The 23,967-nt window shown below is 40.1% G+C and overlaps 1 protein-coding gene across 1 annotated transcript; it reads right to left on the bottom strand.

The window, feature by feature from the left end:
* On the bottom strand, positions 1-22,962 carry LOC114149015 (low-density lipoprotein receptor-related protein 2). Its single transcript, XM_028024556.1, has 55 exons — positions 22,890-22,962; positions 21,889-22,011; positions 21,556-21,801; positions 21,019-21,132; positions 20,817-20,936; positions 20,526-20,651; positions 20,121-20,324; positions 19,850-20,018; positions 19,608-19,776; positions 18,798-19,020; positions 18,534-18,653; positions 18,172-18,390; positions 17,774-18,082; positions 17,138-17,356; positions 16,897-17,040; positions 16,548-16,796; positions 16,241-16,459; positions 15,914-16,159; positions 15,304-15,471; positions 14,947-15,195; positions 14,670-14,876; positions 13,925-14,173; positions 13,616-13,840; positions 13,200-13,448; positions 12,897-13,088; positions 12,536-12,781; positions 12,236-12,430; positions 11,166-11,417; positions 10,853-11,077; positions 10,493-10,741; positions 10,074-10,244; positions 9,725-9,991; positions 9,437-9,652; positions 9,099-9,269; positions 8,836-8,955; positions 8,118-8,285; positions 7,820-8,035; positions 7,510-7,739; positions 7,309-7,438; positions 6,246-6,439; positions 5,934-6,120; positions 5,330-5,539; positions 5,061-5,244; positions 4,778-4,979; positions 4,250-4,414; positions 3,923-4,156; positions 3,619-3,846; positions 2,893-3,027; positions 2,593-2,794; positions 2,375-2,500; positions 2,039-2,146; positions 1,149-1,385; positions 523-829; positions 207-297; positions 1-109 (listed from the first exon to the last, which is right to left on the bottom strand). The coding sequence occupies exons 1-55, from the start codon at positions 22,945-22,947 to the stop codon at positions 62-64; spliced, it is 10,530 nt and encodes a 3,509-aa protein (XP_027880357.1). The 5' UTR covers positions 22,948-22,962; the 3' UTR covers positions 1-61.
* Positions 22,963-23,967: the final 1,005 nt, after the last annotated feature.

The raw sequence follows: 23,967 nt of genomic DNA, 5'->3' as shown, positions 1-23,967 counted from the left end.
TTTTGGTTCATGTTTTTTATTATATACAGTAAAAGTTTAGTTCATTTCATCTGCAGTTTATTCATTTAATTGGCAGTGGGTTCTTCACATCTACAGGAGATTCCAGCTCCTGCAAAAGAAAGGTTTGAGACATTAGGATATTTGCAAATCTTTCAAAAAAAGTGCAAGCGAGCATATGCTATACTCTTAAAGATATTGGTTTTTACCTCAGAATCAGAATCTTGTTCACCTGGAATAACCATATTTGTCATTAGGTTCTCTTTATCTGCAGATGTATTTCTCATGTATTCCCATCTTCTGTTTAAACAAAACAAGTCATCAGTTTACTTTCGATTTGGAAGGCTGTGTACTTTAAAGCGTTTCACACTCCATTTTAACTGTGTGCAAGAGAATTTGTAATATCAAAGCAGAAAAATCAAGATGCCACATAAAATATGGTAAGTGACAAGCTGCTGGAGATTAAATGCTTTCTGGTTTTACTAAAAGAAGCAAAGTTTCTGCCAAAGACATGACTCAGGCTACCTTTTAGTGAAGACGAGTGCACCCACTACTACTGCAGAGACCAGACAAATGGACACCAGGATGATTGCTGGGTGACTTTGTCTTTGTTGAGTCTGGCAGAATTCTCCCATGTAACCTTGTAGACAGTGGCAGCGAGTGACTTCGCCCTCTGTGATGCAGTTGCCGTGGCCATTGCAGCGCTGGAGATCGCATGATGCCAAGACTTCATTAGGCACAATGGTGTTTTTCTGAGTGTCAGGTTGGTGAAGGGAAGACTGTGGGGATTGGTCACCACCAACTACGGTTCCAAATGAGGCAGATCCTGGACCTAAAGACAGATTTAGAGTGTTTAAACTTAACAGCCTAACAAAGACATTTAAGACTAATAGCAATTAGTAGGTAATTGGCCATGAATTTGCAGTTGCAACAAAGTATCTAATCCTCATTTAAAATCACTGCAGCGTAATATTTTCAAGAGTGTTAAATATTCCTGTAATATTACTAAACCCACACAACAGAATTAGAGTAGGCTTTGTGTAAATCAGTCCAACATGAAAATATATTTTACCATCATAATCTTGATTTTACTAGTAAACCATTTACTAATGGAATAAATGTTTTATTACTTGTAGTAAATGTAAACTCACAGTCCTGTTCATCTGACTGGTCTGGACAATCTGCACGCCCGTCACAGAACTTCTTGCTCCCGATACACTGGCTGCCATCTAAACAGGATTCCTCTCCAGAGGGGCAGGAAGGAAGTGGGACACAGGACGTGTCATTTACACTGTAAAAGCCCCATGCACACCTACAAGTCCGACCTCCTGGATAGGGCAGGCAGAGGTGGACACATCCACCGTTGCTGTTTGAGCAATGGTTGCTTCCTAAATGAAATGGATAAACAGAATTGTAGCTTTTCAGTAGCAGAAACTGCAAGTATTTACAGCATGTTGCCTTGTAAAAGAGGATATCTGTGTTAATATGGAACAATTTAACAAACTAAAGAAAAAGCAGATTCTTAATCAGGGTACAAGAGTATTAGGGCAACTCCACTTGTTGCACCAAACTCATGTTTTACATTATGTCTCCACTAGCTTTTAAGATCAGTCACTAAGATCCATTTGAAATGCACAAAAGAACAGTACTAAAAGCTGATTGATGCATTATTGGCATCAATGGTGTGAATGAATGCATAAATATAATTGACCACATTAAATCATTTATTTCAGAGTTTGATAGTTAAGGCACATTAGCATAGAAAGAACTAAAACGGATTAATATTGTATTCAATATTCTTCCGGTCATTCTCAAATGAATAATCTTTAGGATAAATTGTTTCCAAGCATTGTGTGATCCCCACCCCCAAAAATTAGAGTGATTTATAAAATGCAAGGTGAATGGAGTTGGATGTAATACTTACAGAAATTTGGACTTTTCCTAATCTAAAGCATTTTCATGGCAGTTTAGACTTCCATTTTGGTAATTGCTTTTCAAAAGATTCTATTACGGATTTTCTCATGGTAAACTACAAACTTACCCGATTGGGTTTCATTGTTGTAGGACCTGATTTCGGATATCTTTGTCTTTGTTTGGAACCACAACTGCTTCGGTTGGAGTCCATCACTGAACCACAATTTGCTGACATCTGCATAGGATAAAAGCGGCATTTAAAATTTCTGAAAGAATTTCAGTACAAAAAAAGTTTCAGGGGGTAAAAGGAAAATGAGATTAGATAAAAATAAAATTTGTGATGCCATCTGCTGGATGAGGTGGAGAAACACAGGTCAACACTAGTCAATTCCAAGGATAAAACTTGCTCCAATGAAAAACTGCATCTCAAGCATCTGTAACAGAAGTCATGTTTCTTTCTTACCTTTGTCTTGAGTGACCCAAAAGAAAAAGTTCTCAATAAGCGTGAAAGACACAAGCAGATTGGGTCCCGTTTTGTACTCCCTATAAGCCGATCCATCCACTCCAATAGATCCTATTATTCCTTCACCTGAGAAAAAAAAAAAAAAAAAAAAAAAAAAAGCACTTTGATGATGCAGGAACAAAAGCAATGGAAGCATTGAATAAGTTCAAACTTCTCACCAGTGTCAGCCCAATAGATTCTGGTTCCATCATTAGTGAAAACCATGGAGATAGGAATGCTTAACCGCTTCCACAGCACTACTTTATTACGGCCGTCCATCCATGCACAGTGGATCTCCGTCTGGCTCCTTGAACCCATTATTACTATGGCAAAATAGCAGAGCCTACCCGAGGAAGGATGGAGGGTGATTGATGCAACTCCCTGAACAAAAATGAATTAAAATTGCAATTAAAATCTTGGCTTGCCCTGACTGAAAATCTGAAGTCATCTTTGTACAGCCAAGGGCCATGAAAATTTACAATGAGGGGTCCTTGCAGCAGAGAGGTGGTGTGGTTCTCAAGACGTGACGTCACATGTATGTCCGGCCTCTTCATGCTGCTCCAGTACAGATTGGAGGTCACCCAGTCCACTGCCAGAGCAGTTACCGAGTCATCCTTTTAGGATGGAAGACAAAAAGTTTCATATTTAAACAAATCAAACTGCATTTTTAAAGATGCAGTAGTCAACTTTTATAAAATGGTGTTTAGATTTGTAAAACACCTTGTATACCGTCAGGACATGAGTCTGGGGGAACAAAACAAAAAGCTCCTCTGCCTCCTTCCAGTGGTCCTACTGCCAGTTGCAGAAATGCATTGCGTTCAAAAACCACCAATTAGAGTCCGAATGAAGATCTACTGTATGTTCAGTTATGCTGTGTACATGTTGCTCACACCTTCCCCTGCAGTGTTTATACAAACCTAGATTGCCAGTTTACTGCAGCCATGCCAATTGTAGAAAAAGAACCTAACGTTACAGGACAACTGTTTATCCACCATCTGTGGCCACGCTTACTAGCCTGCATAATCATGGGCGGCTACACTGGGGTGAAGCGCTGTAGCTCAGAGAACAAGACTAGCCATCTCATTTTACGGTCAGGACTCTGAGTTTTGACAAATATGTAAAAAACCCACTTATAAGTTACTTACTGTAGCTTTAACCATCAAGGGTTGAATGGTTAAGACGTTTCCCAGGAATAGTATTCATACCTGTAACTTTATGATTTGTCCAGCAAGCACAAGCTCTGGTTTTGATAGGGAGTTGGTGAGTTTTAGCACATCCACAGATCCATGTCTTAAATAAGCAACAAACACCAAGAGCTCCGAGAAGGAAATGTCCAGACTCATAGCCTCAGGTACTCCTGGGAGATTGAAGTCTCTGCCATTTGGCATTTTCTTCAGTGCGATTCCGTGACGGCGCATAGAGCGCAAGTAGATCTAAAACAAAAAATATTTTCACTAAACTTTACAAAAAATATTTATGCAAGCAAACAGTTCTTTGCGGTACTTCTACCTGAGATATTTTGTTGTGGGACAAAAGCAGGATGAAAGATGACTCTTTGGGAAGAACGCAGGTCATTCTGTCCTGAGAAAGAAGCAGACCCTTTGGACATCGACAAACTGCAGCATTTACTGCTGGAGCTCCAGCTCTAGATTTTCCTGGTGCTGGAGCCAAAAGACAGAGATTGGAGCATCGAAGATGATCACAAGGGCTTGATACAGGTGGTTGGGAGAGGGCATGCATCAGCTAAAGACAAAGTTAAAATGGTGACATTAGTTACAGAACTCACAATACAACTTTTCCCCCACATACAAATGTAATCACAGTAGAAAGACCAACTTTTAATCCAAATGGCTGCCCAGGTCTCTTCAGAAGAACAGTTTGATTCTTGCCAGTTTTCTTGTCAGCTGAACGAACAGTTCTTCTCTTGGTGTCAGACCAGAACATGCGGTCGCTGAAAACCGCCACAGAAAAAGGGCTTGGAGTTTCTGTCAACTGGAGGATCTGGTAAAAGAAAGCCAACAAGATTTTGTGTGATTCATGAAAACTGAAAGTAAAAACTCAAAAAAATCTGGGAGAAACTGCTAATGAAGTCACCTAATTATTATTATTAAAAGAAAATCACATTTCATTGGAATTTGCTACTTCATGGGAGTGGTAGGACTGCAAACCTGAGGAAGAGAGTCCTCTAGTTTGATCAAATGAGTGAAAATGAACTTTTAGGCCAACATTCAGAGTGTGATCGAAAACCAAAACTGCACATCACCCTAAACACCAAAACAGTGATGTGGAGCACACCTGTTCAAGGAGGCGTAATAGATCTTCAACTGAATAGACTACACATTTCTTTTACTGGTTTTCACCCACCTTTATGTTGTCTCCATCCAGCGAGGCTGAGCCTATGCAGTGCAGCTTCTCATCAGCCCAGTAGATCCTGTCATCCAGGAAGTCATAGGCCAGACTGACTGGCCAGCTCAAGTCCTGGCTCACCAGTACTTTCCTCTGGGAGCCATCCATCCCAGACTGCTCGATTTGAGGGATGCTGCCAATCTCAGACCACAACATCAATCTGAAAAGAGCAATGACACAAAAATGCTCAAATATTTGTTCTACAAATTTTAAGCCAGACAAATGAATAAATAAGTCGTACCCCTTGTCTGGTATCAGGACCAATGAGCTTGTCTGCTCCAGGTTTTCCCCAAGAACTACAGTATAGTCCTGAGATTTCATGATTGAACTGCTTAGCTTTATAGCCAGAATCTGTCCAACCAGTCCATCCACCCAGTACAGGTTCTTACCAACCCAGTCCACTGCAATTGAATCAGACTTCACGCCTTTATTGTTAAAAAAAAAAAAGAAAAAAGTTAATTTGTGAAACCTTAAAATAATTGTGGGAATACAGGAAAAGGACAGCTCTACCTTTGGTCAGCGTCCCTTTGGTTTTAGATTTCATGTCAGCCCAGCGGATGCTCTGGTGGTCGGGGCTCTGCCAGTAAACTCTCTGCTCAGCCCAGTGAAAATCCAGAGCAAAAACTGGCCGGTCAGCAGAGGAGAGAAGCTGCAATGTACCGCTATGGACTCCAAGTATTAGCATTTCGGACTGCACCGAAGCCAAAAGCAGAGGCTCATCTACAAATTAAAAATATAATTTTAATTAAACAGTAAAATAATTGATTGTTTTACACTTTCTTCCCAGTAGAAAAATCTGTACATACAAAACTGTTTAATCTAAATGGCAACCAACTGTAATTGTGTTGTGAAATTTGAACTTTGCAAGAAACATCGACAGTTGTCTACCAAAAACAGCCATCTTTCAATTAAACAGATTGGATTACTGCAAACCTAAATGTTTGGATTTAGGTGAAAAAGACAGTACAATTTTGTAATTCTGACTTTATGCTAGTAACCATTAAGTATTTAATGGCTTCTTTTATGTATATTAAACTTTCAGACAAGTTTAATTAATGTACATGCTGCACAAACCACTAATTAAATGCAGAGATTTGATTTAATTTGACAGCACCTTTTGTCTTGCAGCTTTTGTTATCTGGCTCAAGATAGAAGCCAGGGTGGCAGAGACAGCTGTAGGATCCCTGAGTGTTCTGGCAAAGGTGACTGCATGAAGTAGCTGCTGTTGAAGTGCACTCATCAATGTCCATACAGGACTTGGAGCTGGACTGCAGCCTGAAACCGACACCGCAGTAACACCTCTAATGTAGGAAAGATAAAACACAACCAAATATGTGCATTAGTCCTCCTGTGTCACTTTAAAAAGATCTAAATACAGTTAAAGCTGTTCTGGACAGAAATTCAACACCAGCAGTTCTTCACTAACCGGTCCATTAGGGGTGCTGACACATCTGTGGTCACAGGTAGGAGCTGAAGGACTTGAGCAGTTGCGTTGAGCACATCCCACACCTTCATCTGAGCCATCAATACAGTTGTTGATCCCATTACACACCAGCCTGGTTTCCAGACATTCTTTGCTGCCACATTGGTAAAGGTGGTAGGGGCATTTCCTTTGGGTGCCTGTAAAGTAGTTTTACAGATTTTTCACACCAAAAGGCAGTTATGCATTACTGTGTCATAATGGAAAGACAGAATTGACAGCAATTTTCAAATGGCTTCTGTAAAAAAAAAAAAAAAGAAAAAAAACTTTGCAGAGTAACTGGTCTCAGATGTTTTGATGAATGATTTTCACCTTGCACAATATTCATGAGACTTAAAAAACTAAAATAAAACATCTTAGATTATGCATGCATGTTAGGAAGTTAAAATTCATGACAAGACAGTCCAACAACTGAACAGGTATTTTGTTTGGGAGATGAGGAAAAGACCTCCTTACTATAAAAACGATGGTAGGAGAACTTTTATTCAAAGCTGCATCTAAATGAACCACACAACTTCTTGAACAATGTTCTTTTGACAGGTAGAATTCCCAACAGCATTTTAAGCAGAGTTAAGCATCTCATAACATAAACTGTCAAGCACAGAGATGGATTTGTGATTTAGTCGTTCAAACTAGATGTAAATTCTCAGTCATCCATGACATTTAGACATCTAAATTCCAAGAGGTACAGTGATCAGAACAAAAACAGCTTATTGTATGACTGGAATTTGAAATGTCCTGCAAGACTAGCTTAGTTTGCAGCTGTAGGAATTTGATACATCTCCTTTGCACAACAGTGTTCCCAATTAAATTCAAGACCTCAACCAAAATGCTTGTGCAAACAATGAACTGAAGCATTGTTGTAGATGGAAAAGGACAGAATTACTATTAGACAAGACATTGCTGCTAAAGGTGGTTCTACAAGCTACTGAATCATAAGGTATTTCCATTTTACGTTCACCTTTGTTTCATAAATGTGGAAACTGTTTTTGTGAATAAAGTTACTCACATTTATCCTCATCAACTCCATTGTCACAGTCTTCTTTTCCATCACACCTCCAGGATTGAGGAATACACAAACCGCTGCCTCTGCACTGAAATTGGTACTTCCTGCACTTTGTTGGAGGGTTGTTGCAGTTCTGAATAGAGGATTATTAGACAATGTTCACTCTCTTCACAATAAGGAATAAAGACCCATCAATGTTCTCACATTCTCATCTGAGCCATCTTTACAGTCCTCTTCTCCGTCACAAAGCCACTCTTTCTGCAGGCATTCATGGCTGTGTGGGCACTGGAGCTGTGCCGGGCAACGAGGGGCTCTTGGACAGCCCGCCTCATCCGAGTGGTCGTGGCAGTCAGGATAACCATCACATTTAAACGCCTCAGAAATGCACTGCCCGCTTTCGCAACGATGCTGATGTGGAGCACAGGCTACTGAACCTGCAACAATATGAACTCAAATAATAGATTCTGGAAAACTTGTGTCAAGTGTCTAAAGATTACAGCTAAAATTCACCCACCACATTTATCTTCATCTGACCCATCAGTGCAGTCCTTTTCTCCATCACAAAGAAAGGTCTTCGGAACGCAGCGAGTCTTATTGTCACAAAGGTGATGGCAGCCTTCAATTGGTTTTGAGCAGTCTGTTTCATCCGAATGGTCCTGACAGTCATTCTGCCCATCACACACCTGCTCTTGTTGGATGCATCTTCTCCCATGAGAACACTGGAACTGTCCTGATGGGGAATATACATTTTCAACATTCATGTTGGTCCTCTCTCACCCAGTCACCATTTTCTTTCAATGCATAACACAAACCTGGCTTGCATTGCTTCTCACATCCCTCCTCATCAGACCCATCCTGGCAGTCACGCTCTCCATCACAGACATGGCTGTACATGATGCACTCCAGGCCATTTTTACACAGCTTGAAACCCGTGCGGCACTTTAGAGGCCTATGCCTTGTTCTTGGTGCATTAATAGAAGCTTTAAAAAGAGAGAAGTTCAGTTACATTAAATGAACTGATTGCAATTCTGCAAATTTATTTTTGGGGGTGAAAGAATGGTGGACCTTACAAATGCAAAGATAAACTTTTGCTAATGTGGTGCTTAGTAATGGAGGAAGGGGAAAAAACCCCATCTTTGTTAGAATGTTGCAATTGGTGAGGATAATTAAAAAAAACAAAAAACACTGGCTTGTGATGAGGCTGGTTTAGGTCAGTAGGCATTTAAATTTAGGTACAGTACTATGTGTCCCTAGCATTCCTACTTAAATTATGCAAAACAACCCAATTTTTATTGCTGCAACATGACTTCACTTTAATTTATCATTTTTAATTAAATTTAAAGGTGTAATGTAAACCCTAAGATCATTTATTCCAAATGCCAGAAAACACCACTACTGTCCAAAGGCATTGAATAAACTCCACAAGTTTGTTTTTGACACTCACTGCTGGGAAGCGCGTTTATATTAAATTTTCCAGTTTATGAACAGTGTACCATTACATGTTATTGTGCTGGTATTTTTTCCTCTTACATGCAGATGTAAGTTCTGATTGGCACTGCTTCTCATCTGAACCATCTGGACAATTGTTACGGCCATCACACACTTGAGTCTTTGGGATACACTTCCTCTGGTCCTTGCACAGGAAGTCCGCTAATGTTTAGACAAGAAATGGTCAATAAAATTAGTAATCTATGAAAATCAATCCAAAAATTCCTACATTCCAAAAGCTGGTTGCAGAACTCAGTTACGCCATCAGGATATGGTTTAAACAATGTTTGCAGGGGTGGACTTGCCTGGGTTTTCACATTGAACTATGCATTCCTTTTCATCAAAGCCATCTGGGCAATCCCTTTGTCCATCGCACAATTGGTGTTGAGAGATGCACCGTGATGAGCCTGGGCACAGAACTGAAGGAGTGATGCAAGCTGATGTTGAGGTAATAGGAAAATCTGTTGGAACAGAATCTGAAATAGAAAGTGCAAAAATTAAACAATTGGATTTTGCATGCTGTGCAACTAAGTAAGCCTTACTCTTGTTCCAAATGTTACTTTTATAACAGTTTTTAATCTACTAATTGATATTGCCATTAAAGATCAGTTGTGTAAAAAAAAACCCAACTCTGAAAACTTACCACAGTTCAGTTCATCCGTTCCATCTAAGCAGTCTGGCTCTCCATCACAGAGGAACTTCTTTGGGATGCACCGTTTGCCATCAGCACAACGGTGTTCACAGCTCTTTGTTCGCTGCCAGCAGTCCATCTCATCAGAGTGGTCCCGACACTGTGGCTTGCCATCACAAACCTCATTCTCAGGGATGCACATCTTCCCATGGGCACACTGAAACTCTCCTAAAAAGTAGTGCACAAACATGACCAACTAGAAACAGATTTCAATTTTACAAGTTAGTTAATATAACCAACCTTCATCACATGTTTCTTGGCATCCTTCTTCATCAGACCCATCCATGCAGTCGATTTCTCCATCACAAACATGACTAAATAAAACACAATCTTTGCCATCTTTGCATGGCTTTGAGCCCATGCGGCACTTTAACACATTGGACTTAAGCGGTGGAGCAGTTACACTCCGACAGTCAGCCTCATCCGAGCCATCATAGCAGTGAGCGCGCCCATCACAAACTAGACTCCTAGACACACAGCTCCTACGGTCTTTGCAGAGAAAGTCGGCTACAAAAACAAAAGAACGTTTTGCATACATCAAAAAGTGTCGAGACAAAAAAAAAAAAAAAAAAAGCAGCTTTTAACTCACTTTTGTCAGCACACTTTTTCACACAGTTCTCATCAGATCCATCAGGGCAGTCTCTGATCCCATCACATAACTGAGACGGGTTGATGCAAACATTTGAATCAGGACACAGAACTGAAGGGAAACTACAGAACCGTTTGTTGGGGGATGAGGATTCAATTGTTTCTGCAGCATCTAAAAATGTGGATCGGAGAAAAATCAAATCAAAAGCTTAGCGATTGCTGTTAATGTTGAAAGTTTCTTAGAATACACATCAATTTTTAAAGATCATTCTCTGCAATCTTAAAAAGAAAACAAATCTACCCTAGGCCTATCTATCCAAACCGTTAAAAATTGTGCAATAAGAAAGTTTTCTGTAAAGTTTGCACTTTTATTTACCATTGAACACTGGCAATATCTACATGTTAGGCAAGCACACTCACCACACCCTTCTTCATCCGATCCATCCCTACAGTCCCTTTCCCCATCACAGACATGGCTGAAGAGGACACAATTGGTCCCATCGCGACACATTCTGGACCCCATGCGACATTTAAGGGCATTTGGCTGAGATGGTCGAGACTCTACTGACCGACAATTAACCTCGTCTGAGCCGTCGTTGCACTGGGAGCGACCATCACAGACCTGGCTTTTTGGGACACAGCTTCGACGATCTTTGCAACGGAAATCAGCTTGAAGGAGAGAATTTTTTTCCAAATTTACAGTTTAATATGGTTATAACTCCAATAAATTAAGCTTTGAGGGGTAAATGAAAATACTACAATTATATTTTAACCACTCACTGCCTGGACATCTTCTCACACATTTTTCATCAGACCCATCAGGACAGTCTTTCCTTCGATCACAGATCTGTGTGGCCTTGAGGCAAATGGAGGTTCCTGGACACAGAACTGAAGGGCTGGTGCATGGTGGAGAGGTGGTAGGCTGACTAAAACGTTTGACTGGTTTGGGAGACTCATTCATGTAGTCATTATCCACAGAACTTTGGGCATCAGTCTCTGTAGCATCTTAAAGTGACGAGCAGGTAAGACATGTAAAGTTATTACCTTGAATCTCATCCTTTAGAGTGTAAAATGAGCATCTAGATAAACTCACCACATCCTTCTTCATCTGATCCATCCTGGCAGTCTGTCTCACCATCACAAACATGGCTCAAAAGGACACATTTCATCCTGTCCCGACAAAGTTTGGAACCAAAGCGACATTTTGGGACTTTTGATGGCGCTTTAGGAGCCACCTCGCCATTGTGACAGTTCATCTCATCTGAGCCATCGTCGCACTGAGAACGCCCGTCACATACTTTGGTTTTAGGGATGCATCTTCGACGATCATTACAACGGAAGTCAGCTGAGGTGAGAAAAAAAAATTTAAAAAATGTTCTGCAGCCACAAGGGTGTAGTCTGTTCACAAGGCATCTTTATGCTAATCAGAGACCATCAAGTCCCAACACCTTCTGCTCAACAGCTTCCAGGACCACAAGTGTCTACAAATCTATCCCTGCTGGTTGCTGCAACACCAAAGGCCACAGTTACCATATTTCCAATGTCTACGTGACATAAGTTGAGCTTTGGGTTAATCTTCAGTGTGAGACAAAGCTGTAGATCTAATGGCACAATTTTAAAAACCGAGTTGAGTGACTTCCCCCAATTTAAAGCTGGAGAAAAAGACAACCGTCAGTCATACCCCTCCAGACGTCAATGCCTGAAATGATGCTGTAATGAGGCCCTCATTACAGAAAATTATTCAAAAAAATGCAAGGAGGCCAACTACTATGCTGTTAGGCAGATGAGCACAAATGTTTGAAATATTCACTGCTGCAAATTCAAGCTACATGCAGGGGCTTGTGAGCATGCTTAAATCTGCCCAATGCCCCTTTCAATGGGCAACTCCAGTGCATCTCCTCAAGTAGTACAGTGTAAAAGGTCAAGCTTTATGTAGAAGAGTCCACCTATAGCAAGCTGAAATCACAGATCCCATCACACCACTCTACCACCATCACATTGCACATGGAGATTATGGGTCCAGGTGGAAAAGGCTTCCTGTTGCCAGTTTAGGTCAAGCCTAACCAAGAATCATGAACGAAACTATCAAGATCATTTAATTGTTTGTGCATCTTACAATTTCTTATAGATAACCTGAAGTTCATTTTGGCCAGCTCTACTTACTGTCAGAGGGACATCGATTGACACATTTCTCATCAAAGCCATCAGGACAGTCTCTCGTTCCATCACACATCTGTGTTGGTTTGATGCATATAGAAGAACCTGGACACACAACTGATGGGCTGGTGCAGGGAGGATTAGTTGGAATCAGAGCTACTTCTTTAGTGGGTGTGGGAGACTGATTTAAGCTCCCATTGTCTAGAGAAAATGGAAAAATATTTTCTGTAAAGTCTTAAAAGGATTGTGGAAGTTGGATTATTTATTACATAATAGGAAAGTAAAAGACGACTAGTTGATAAATACCGCATCCTTCTTCATCTGATCCATCGTGACAATCTGCATCCCCATCACAAAAGTGACTCAGAAGGACACATGATGTACCGTCATCACACAGTTTGGACCCAAAACGACATTTCAAGACTTTAGTACTAGCAGCAGGGGGCGCTGCGCTTTGACAGTTGACCTCATCTGAGCCATCATTGCACTGAGAGCGACCGTCACACACTTGGGTCCGTGGAATGCAACTTCGACGGTCTTTGCAGTGGAAATCTGCGATGGAGTTCAATAAGAAAATTCACAAGATGCAGTATTACATTTGCATGTTTTATCTTTAGTCAATGCCTCCAATTTTATTAAAACAATGAATAAGCCCTTAATCACTTACAGTTAGATGGACATCTTTCCACACATTTCTCATCGTATCCATCTGGACAGTCCCATGTTCCATCACACATCTGTGTTGTTTTGATGCATACAGAAGAACCTGGACACAGAACTGATGGACTGGTGCAGGGAGGCTTAGTCAGAATCTGAGTTACTTCTTTTGTGGGTGTTGGGGACTGAGTCAAGCTCTCGTCTAGAAAGTAAGAGAAATGCCTTGTGTAAAGTCTACAAGTCAAAGTTAAAACATTCATCCCAAATAAATTGATAAAATATAATAAAGTGCAGGTTAACTAATGGTAAATACCACATTCTTCTTCATCTGATCCATCCTGACAGTCTGGCTCTCCATCACAAATGTGACTTGGGAGGACACACGATGTCCCATCTCGACACAGTTTGGACCCAAACCGGCATTTTAGGATTTTAGTAGGCGATGCAGGCTGCACTAAACTTTGACAGCTAATCTCATCTGAACCATCGTTACAATGAGAGCGACCGTCACACACTTGGGTCTTTGGGATGCAATGCCGGCGGTCTCTACAGAGAAAGTCCCCTATAGAAGAAAAATGAACAAGGTACAAGTTAGTTTTCAGTTCACTGATTTAGTTTACATTTTAAATGTACCAAGTCATCTTAGTCAATTGTTAAATAGCAAATATGTATGCATTTAAAGATTTTAACTGTTTTAATTTAAGAACTGCATCTTCAAACTCCACTTACTTTCAGAAGGACATCTTTCTATGCACTTTTCATCAGATCCATCAGGACAGTCCTCCTTTCCATCACACACTTGTGTGTGTTGGATGCATATAGATGAACCTGGACACAGAACTGAAGGACTGGTGCATGGAGGCTTAGTGGGAGGTAGTGTTACTTTTTTAGTCAGCTCTGGAGATTTACTTAAGAGCCCATTTCCCATAGAATTACCAGGAGCACTCTCTGAATCTTCAAGGTAAAAATCAGACAGGATATATTTTTAATGAATAAATGAAAACATTTGTGATCCAATTAAAACTTCTAGATGCATACCACAGGCTTCTTCATCTGATCCATCCTGACAGTCCACTTCTCCATCACAGATGTGACTCAGCAGAACACACGCCGTCCTGTCATTACAAAGTTTGGAGCCAAAGCGACATTTCAACACTTCTTTTGGAGCTTCTTGAACCACTGCGCTCAGGCAGTTCACCTCATCCGAACCATCAGTGCACTGAGAACGCCCGTCACAGACTTGGCTCTTTGGGATACAGCGCCGACGGTCTTTGCAACGAAAGTGAGCTGCAAAAGATAAAATGGCATCAACTTGATTACCCTTATACTTCTAGATAAATCGCCAACCAGATCTTAGAATCTCTCATTTTCTCAATTATCTCCTCATTTTCAGATAATTGAAAAAAACTGTAATCAGATTTTCAAAGTGAGGGATTATTCTCCAACCTAACCTTGCTTCAACTTTCTCCATAACCATTTCTCTGAATTCCTGCATCTTCATGGAGGCAATTTGTTCTCCAATAAACCTCTGACCTTCAAGCAGCTATACGTTTACAGATTAAATTACACAGAGGTGTAATTTAAGAGCCCATGTACTTATTTACTGACTCCTGAGCAGTTTGTTGCACAATTTCACATGGAGTAAAGAGGCTGAACATGGCTCATGGTTACAAGTTGTGGAAAAAAATAAAAAAATCTAACCATTTCTTTCACAATTAAGTTTCTGGTTCTAATGCAACAAAAAGTGAAAGCATAAAAAAATGTGTACAAAAGAAAAACTTACCGTCAGAGGTACATCTCTTGACACATTTTTCATCAGACCCATCAGGGCAGTCCCTCTTTCCATCACACATCTGTGTGTGTTTGATGCATATTGTTGAACCTGGGCACAGAACTGAAGGACTGGTGCATGGAGGCATGGTGGGAGGCTGAATTACTTCTTTAGTGGGTGTAGGAGCTCCAATAAGTGGTCCATTTTCAACAGCACTGTCTAGATAAAAAAAGGGACAAAATCAAGTCTGAATCTCACATTTGCATTGTAGTAGATTTTGGATAAATACCACATCTGTCTTCATCTGATCCATCCTGACAGTCTCTCTCTCCATCACAAATGTGGCTGAGAAGGACACATCTCAGACCATCCTGACAGAGTTTAGAACCAAAGTGGCATTTTAGGCTTTTATTTGGAGCTGCAGGAGGCGCTTCACTTGGACAGTTGAGCTCATCTGAGCCATCGTTACACTGAGCGCGACCATCGCACACTTGGCTCAGTGGGACACAACTTCGACGGTCTTTGCAGTGGAAATCAGCTATTGAGGACAAGAAGAAATTTGCATGAGTTTCAATACACTTGATATGAAATATCTTTTGTAACAATGTGAATTTTGGAGCAGTAAAGTGCTTAGGACATCACTTACACTCATAGGAACACCTTTTCACACATTTCTCATCAGATCCATCAGGACAGTCTCTCTGCCCGTCACACATCTGTGTTGGTTTGATGCATCTAGAAGAACCTGGACACAGAACTGAAGGACTGGTGCATGGAGGTGTGGTGGGAGCAATTGTTGCAATTCCTGCAGTGTCTAAAAATTATACAAAGAACAGATAATTGTAATTTAAACTTAATTTTATTTAATTCACAGTTAGGAACTCCGTTTCAACCCCCAAATTCGTCGCTCATAAAGCCAACTGGCTCATTCCAAGCGTTACCAATATTCCTACCTCTCAGCTCGTCTGATTGGAAAAAGTCAGTGGTTCATTTAATGATATGTCTTGGCTTCTCACTTTGTATTCAGAATTGAGTGGTACGGGACACATTTGAATATTTGCTAGACACACGCAACACATTTTCTTCCATTACCAAGTGAAAAAGAATGCCATCTATTTGGCACAATAAATTATGGCCAATATCAAAATGGCCAACAATTTTAGATGAAAGCAGTTCTTTGTTCTGTAAAGACTTCAAACATGAAAAATCCCAGGTGGATTAAAGCTTTAGGTTCAGTGTTTGGGATAAATATTTACCACAACCATCTTCATCTGATCCATCCCGACAGTCCCTCTCACCATCACAGATGTGGCTCATGAGAACACATGATAGGCCATCTCTGCAACGTTTGGACCCAAAGCGACATTTTAACCCATTATGAGGTACACCTTGAGCTACGTTTGGACAGCCCACTTCATCCGAGCCATCAAGGCAGTCAGGTCGGCCGTCACAGACTGAACTCTTTGGCACACAGCTCTGATGATTCTTGCAGAGAAAATCACCTACAAAACATACCGTACATTTAGTGTCCACTGTAAAATTTATACATCAAAAGAAGCATTGGCTAAATATTTGGGGCTTACTTCTTAAACGGCATCTCTCAGCACAGTCCTGTTCATCAAAGCCATCTGGACAGTCTTTAATGCCATCACAAAACTGGCTCTGAGAAATGCAAATGTATGCCTTAAAGGAAGGGCAGAGGACAGAAGGGCTGAGGCAGGCCGACAGAATGAAGGGAGGAGCTTTGGTAACAGGAAGCTTTTTGTTTGGCTTCGTAGAACTTGTGGGTTCTTGAGTTGCATCTTGAAACAAAGCAGAGAAAATATGTTTAGAGCTTTAAGTTCTGTTACTTGTTTTTAAACAAAAACCCCTAAAATTTGCTCAACTTACCGCATCCCAGTTCGTCAGATCCATCCTTACAGTCTGCCTCTCCGTCGCAGACATGAGTGTACAGAACACACTCTGTGCCATCTTGACACAGCACTGAGCCGCTGCGACACTTCAAGACATTTGTCCGTGATAAAGGAGCTGCAACCGTCGGACAGTCAACTTCATCGGAACCATCGTGACAGTGTGCACGGCCATCACACAGAAGGATTCTGGGAATACAGTTTCTTCTATCCATGCACATAAAGTCTTCTAAAATTAAAAGTAAACAAAATGTTTGGTTGCTTTGTGAATACACATTCCTGTGATTAAAACCCGAGTTGCTATTAAAATGTATCAAATATAGATCTACCTTGAGGACAGGCACTGACACAGAGCTCCTCATCATCTCCACCAGGGCAGTCCCTTTTGCCATCGCAGAGCAGATTTTGTGGAAGGCAGATGGATGACTGATGGCACAACCAAGACGGCACATTGCAGACTTGGGTATCAGGCACTAAGGAACAAAAATAAATATTGACAATATTTCTTATAAGTGGGCTAAAGTTAGAATTTTATTAAAGCAAAAGCTCAGGAACAGAACGGTGCCTGACCTGTTTGAATATCCCCGAGTACAGTGATAATACTCAACACTGGACCTTTCACAGAAACTGACTGAATTTTGCTCCCGTCCCGCCGATCCCACAAAGTTATCACTTTGTTGGAGATCGACAAAAGGAAAGGCTCAAAAGCAGCCACTACTGAGCCTGAGACGTTCCACCTTCTTCCTGCTTGGTGGCTTTTCTCCTTCAGCAAACTCAATGTTGTCAGACCTGGAAAAGATGACCACACATAATACCCTTAACATAAAGTTTTCTATGCCTTGAGAAAAATTCATTCAGTAGTTGGACACCTAATGCTCCGATAAAAATTGAGTGGTTTTAATTACTAGAGCTAAAAATAGCAGCACAACTAATTTGTGGCCTAGAATCCAACATTGTATTTAATCCCCCAAGTCATGTTAACCTTGCGACAACTTCTTTATACACAGAAATGGCTATAAAATTCTACCTTTTAAAAAGACAATTCTTTAAATGCTGGCAATACAAATGTTCCATGAACAAGTCACTGCAGTGGTTAAAAGTAAATTTACTTTTTTCATCTTGCTTCATAATCCAAGCAGAATCTGCAGGGAGAACTTTATCCTTGGAATCTAAAACTTGCTAAATATTTAAGAAACTTGTCCCAACCTCCTCTTTTAGAGTTCCAGAGGAGACTGCTGGCTCTGAGGTCAAAGGCGACATTCCCTCTGACTCCTCCTGCCATCTGCAGCAGCTCCTTAGCCTTTTCTCCCATCATCCCCATGCCAAAGATCCTGTCCTCCTCCAACCAGAACATTCCACCTCTCAGCCAGTCCAGGTAAAAGCTGCTGATCTCCTTTGTGGTGTGGTACAGCTGCTGTGGGTAATTTCTACTGGCTGCACTGGTGCCAATGATGTTCTGGTCACATGACACCCAGAAAAGGTTGCCACTCCTCTGGTCCACAGACAGCAGACAAACTAAAAGTGAAACGCAATTTGTTTCAGTTAAATTGCATGACAGCAAAATAAATTTTTTATGCTACAATTTGGCTTCTTGCAAATAACACCTGGCAAAGGTGTTGAAATGAACTCAGTCTTGTCCAGAGTTAGCTTGGTGCGTTGAACATGGCCAGTTTGGTTGGCCCAGTACAACCATTCTCTGAACCAGTCGACATCAAAAGAAAGGATTCCTTCTTTTGAAGAAAACAGTTCTGTTTCAGAGGACTCTTTGCCTTTAAACTCCAACAAGCTGATTGTTGTTACAGTGCCATATAAAAACCGTGGATCTGTAAAATAAAGTACAGAAATTCTTCTGAAAATGCAGCCCCTAATGAGTGATAGCACAAGCTTTAAAAACAAAAGATTTCATTTATGCTCAAAATCTGATTCACTTCGTACATTTTACAACCTAAAGTTACTGTAAACTTACATTTGCATGTCCCATCAGGTAGCAGTACTTTAAAATATGGACAAGCGCAGGTGAATCCAGCAGGGTTATTTTTAGTCAGTTGACAGAGGAGACAATGAGTCTTAGCACAAGGAGAAGAGCCTACATTTTTTCAAGACAGTCGGAGGGGAAAAAAAAAAAAAAAACATTCTGATGTATTACAAAACAATTTAGTATTAGAAGTTGGCATTTTCCCCCTCATCAGTATCAACATATAGAAGGACCAATTTTAAATCCACAAATTACCTTTGGGTTGTTGAAGCTCATGGAAGACTGACAACAGAGGCAAGTCAGTTTTCCTGATAAACTTCTTTGGATTTGACTGGTCTTGGGGAGCCTGCCAAAGTCCCTTTTGATCAACCCAGAAGAACATGCTTTCAAAGACGGCAAGGCTGAAAGCTGGTCTCTTGCTAAAGAGCCCTGTGAAAGAGTATCGGCCAGTCCCATCTGTCTTCACCGTCTCTACGGACTGAAAAAGACAAATACTTATAAATGTTTAGGTTGACAGTTGCTGTATTTTTGCACATTTCTTTGGTCTTTAATAAAAACATATTCAAAATGTTGATATTTTGGTCCACTGCTCACAAGCATTTCCAGGGTCTACAGAACTGTGACATTTCAAACAGTCTTGTTTTTTGAAAAGGAATCACTTTGGACCCAGTTGCTTTGTCCAAGTGTTCTTAAATTGGAAATGCTAGAACATCCACTAAAATACCCAGGAAAGTATTGAACACTGCAAAATATCTAGCAATAGCTGGAGAGTTGTCTCAAGACTTTTGAGACAACTTTAACATATGCTTTATATTGAATTAAAATATGAGCATTGTAAATAAAGCAAGACACTGAAAATGAAACGCTGTTTACACATAGTATAGCAGTGTTATTGTGCTATGTCACATTTACCTAAAGATTGGTTGAGTAGGAAATCTGTGTGAAAAGTACATTCAAATAGCCAGTTCAGGGTTTTTGGATGGGCTTTTACAGTTTAGTTGAATTTCCAAAGTAACCTCAAAATGGGACAAAAATCATCCTAAACTGTTTCTTTCCAGAACTCACCCTCTTTGAGTCACTGATCCAGTAGAGTCTTCTAGCAGCTACATCAGCTGTGAGGCTGTGGGCAAACTGGGCAGTAAGAACCACGAGAGTGCTTCTGTCTGATCCATCCATCCAGGACCTCTCTAAAGTCACTCTGTCACCCAGACCTTCATTGATCCAGAACATAAACCTAACAAGGATATAAAAAAAGTTGAATATTGTAATAATTGACAATGGGCATTTAAACAGGTAGTTGTACTCACCTCTCAATGGGTAGAAGAACCAATTCTGAAGGACTGACATTTTTGCTCAGTAGAGCTGTAAAGCTTTTATCATCAGATGACTGCATGTAGATTGACTCAGTCTTCTTATTGGTCCAAAACAGGTATCCATTTAGCCAATCACAGGCTAGACCTTTGATTCCAGGTGGTCCTGTTTTATTACAAACATGCGTTTCCTTTTACATGGCAGCTTCATCAGGAATCCAACAATAACCATGGTGGTAACACAAACTTAAAATAAGAATGCACCCACCAGTAAAAGTTGCCCAGGTGTTTCGGCCATTAGTTTTGTAAATGCTCCCGCTGCCATCGGCCCAGTAGTACCACCCCCTAGTAATGTCGTATGTTGACGCCACTGGGTCCGACACTGGAGCCTTGATGGCTGTGAACTGCTTGGATTTTACATTCAGAAGTCCTATACTGTTCCTCTGCATCATCAGCAGTTGGGTAGCATTACCTGATGGATTCAAAAACAGCACAAGTTGTACAAAGTGTGGGCACTTTGGTAGGATACTTTAGTGCTTTTTCTGGGCTTCCAATTTATTTTTTCACAAAAGTATTTAAATCCAACATATTAATTTTGTCCAAATGTCTACTTTTTGCCCAAAATAAATACACACACATTTAGATAAACATTTCCAGTTTGAAAAAACTTTACCTAAAGCTTGACATGTACTGTGTCCGTTGAGTATAAACCCCTCTCTGCAGTGGCAGTAGTAAGAGCCAATGGTGTTTGTGCAGTGATGTGCACATCGAGGAACAGATGAAGCACACTCATCCAAGTCTAAAAATAGAAATGGGTTTGAGAGTCAAATGCAAAAATGTTGAAATTGGTTAGGATAGACCATAAAAGCATTATGGATAAACCAACCAGTGACAGACATCTTAATTCAACACATTCAAAAAGGAAGGGTCATTCATGACATACAGAGTACGATGACCCACTCACCTTCACAGACGGCTCCATTAGGGGACAGCTTGTGTCCAACAGGACAAATGCATCGAACTCCCCAGGATTCATCTGCGCATATATGGCTGCAGCTGCCATTGTACATAGAGCAGGTACGACCTAAAGCAGATGCAACGCAACAGTGGTTACAAAATGAAGACAGTCGTGTTTACAGAGCTTGAGTTCATGTAGTCAGGCTTACCGCAGGTTATGGGCTCATCACTGCCGTCAGAACAGTGAATGTGTCCATCACACCTTTCCTCAGCAAACAGACACTTTCCCTCAGGACACTGAAGGCCATTCTCACTACATTTACCTGGAAAAAGACACAATAAAAACTCTGTTGGTACAACCCAACCAAGAAAGACTCCTGAAAACCTCCATCACTGCAAGTCAGAAAACACATTTTCAATACATGCTTAAAGGGTTTAATATTTCACTTTCCAACTACCCCAGAAAACCCTGATCTCTTCATCACAAAGACTCAAAACAAGCACCAACAGAAGATTTGATTGGAAATTACCAATTATGGTGCTTTCTGCATCCAAAGGTTTGGTCCCCTTTATGGAATTACAATGTTTCTAATATTCATTTCCAATCTGAAAGATCTCAAACATAGCCAATGAAAACCATTTGGCACATTTTCCAGAGAGAAAGTTTTCTTACGAAAACTCATTAAGTTACTCTTACAACAATCTATAGATCCACACAAACTATTTCAGCTCTCTGTGTCTCTCACCACAGTCTTCTTCATCAGAATTGTCCATGCAGTCGTTTTGTCCATTGCAGTGCAGTTCTTTGGGGATGCAGATGTGGTTTCCACACATCCACTCAGAATCCAGGCAGCCTTCTGTGGCTGGACAGTTCTCCTCATCAGAACCAGTGGGACACTGCTTCTGTCCATCACAATGGGCTGACATGTCTACGCAGCCAACAGAGTCCATGCATGGAAACTGACCAGCTGGACAATCCAAGTTTGTGGAGGCTGATTGCAACAAGAAAAAGTCAAAGCAGATGCCATGTAAAATCTGACAGTTCTTTGACAATCTTGTTTTAAGAGTTTTTGACATACCATTACAGTCCATTTCATCTGATCCATCCAGACAGTCTCCTTCTCCATCACATCTCCACACATCAGTAATGCAGGTTCCATCATCACACTGCCACTGACCCTCAGGGCAAGACAATAGTTGGCCTACAGACAAAGACAAGGTTAGAGTGCATATTAGAAAAGTTGTAATCATATCCGTTCAGTACAGATTATGTTAACACCTAAATTAAGTGATAGAAAGCACAGTGCAATTTAATCTCATTTTGTAAGAATTTTTCTCACTTGCTTAAGCAAACAAAAAATATAAATGTTTAAAGTTTTTTCCACTTGGGTGTTTTTCAAAAGAGCAGGTTTACAAAGTCGCATAAAAAGTGAATAGTGCAGAGTTGATGCTGAGAAGAAAAAAAAAAGTTAAACAGAAATGTTGTGACTGGTCACAAAACTGGGGAAGCATATCAATTAAAACTTGAGTGGAAGAAAAAAAAAAAGATTATATAAAAGGGGCAGAAGCAACAGGGATAGTGGAGCCCAAAATGAAGATATGCTAAATTATGCGCTTTAATTTTTCTATTAAATAAACAAACATTTAAAGGTACTAAAATACTTTAGTATACCGATTTATGCATTTAGAAACTTCAAATGAGGAAAAAAATCCCTCTCGAAATTAGTCTTACAATTCAAGTTTGAGAAAATAAATTTTAGGTTTTCATTATCTGCCAGTCATATAGGAAAAAAAACCCAAAACAAAACAGAAATGTTAAATAAATCACTGTGTAATCGATTCATTACAGCATTTATAATGCGACTCGGAGAAGTCGCAGGCACAATGCCCATTTGACTCATTTCTCCTTGTATTACTCGACGGCTTTTAGATTTTTAAACGGTGAATAAAAAAAATACAAAAAACAAACAATGCAGACATCGAGGACCTTGCAGACGCCGAGAGCATTTTGGAGTTGTTTGTGTCGGAGTAAGAACGTTAAGCTAGAAAAGGATTACTTTTCGACTGAAATTGAACTTACCCGAGGAAAATCTTAGATTCGGCAGAAAAATGAAGCAAACGACCAAGCGCAGGTCCATCTCGGCCCCGCGACTCATTCGAACAAACATCAACACCTGAGACGGAGCTTTTAATCAGTTTTGTGCTGCTGCAGGTGCTTGTGATTACCGCAGAGAAGCTGACTTCCGGTCAAATTTACCTCGTAAAATGATAGAAAAGTCAAATTATGCAACTGAAACGTGTACCTGAAGCAAATACATATTTAAAAGTTTTAAATAAACAGAAAAATGTTTGAAAATATACAGTTTTTATTTATTTATCTTTAGGCCATCATTGTTAATCTCACAAGGAGCTACGTATTATGCTAATCTTGACCTATTTTGTTTATAGTGAGAGTCGGACGAAGCTGACAAACAAAAGTTGCCCACATACTGAGAGAAACAGACATTGCTAACAATAATATCTAACGCTGACTTAATTACTTCTTAGAGGAAGGGAAACATTTTGGGAAAAATATCAGAGTAATAATCTTTTTTTCCCCGAAGGTTGCTAAAGAAACATTTAAATTTCCCACCTTCTCCTTCAGTAATAAGTTAAAATATTTATATTTTTTTTATTTTGAATGTAATGTAGTGAATTTTTTCGACGAGAACAAACCAGTAGCCAATTAGGCTTCGGGTCATTTGTGACGCTGATTTCTGAATACATTGTGAAAGATAATTATTATTCTTTCTACATTAGTCTAAATTAAGGAATGTCCAAATATTTTTAGAGAGATCACAATTTATTATAAGCACAGATTTAATAATCAACTTCACTGTTGTTGTGAGTTTATGCATCACCCCACAGCTGTGTCTCATTAGCATGCAGTTAAATGTACAGATTTTTCTTCTTTCTTATGTGAACATAACATTGTCTTTTCTCATAAAATATGGCTCAAAATACATTTTTGCATGTTATTTATTATTTTCCAAATGCTAGAAATGTTAGCCTGTATAGTTTTGTCTCCACTTTATTCTTTTTTAGGATTTGTAATGCTTTTAAATTACATGTTTTGTGTTCAAATCTGCTCAGACGGCCCAAATTTTATACCCCTGATT

Source organism: Xiphophorus couchianus, chromosome 8 (assembly GCF_001444195.1).
Source record: "Xiphophorus couchianus chromosome 8, X_couchianus-1.0, whole genome shotgun sequence".
Taxonomy (NCBI): domain Eukaryota; kingdom Metazoa; phylum Chordata; class Actinopteri; order Cyprinodontiformes; family Poeciliidae; genus Xiphophorus; species Xiphophorus couchianus.
The sequence above is the reverse complement of the archived record's forward strand: the minus strand, read 5'-3'. Positions and strand labels throughout refer to the sequence as shown.

Excerpts from the sequence above, each read along its gene's own strand:
- LOC114149015 (XM_028024556.1), bottom strand. The coding sequence starts at position 22,947 with ATGGACCTGCGCTTGGTCGTTTGCTTCATTTTTCTGCCGAATCTAAGA. Across the intron at positions 18,654-18,797 it reads TGAGCTTCAACAACCCAAAG|GCTCTTCTCCTTGTGCTAAG; the intron begins GTAATTTGTGGA and ends GAAAAAATGTAG. Across the intron at positions 10,245-10,492 it reads ATCGGATGAAGAAGGGTGTG|ATGCTGCAGAAACAATTGAA; the intron begins GTGAGTGTGCTT and ends CCACATTTTTAG.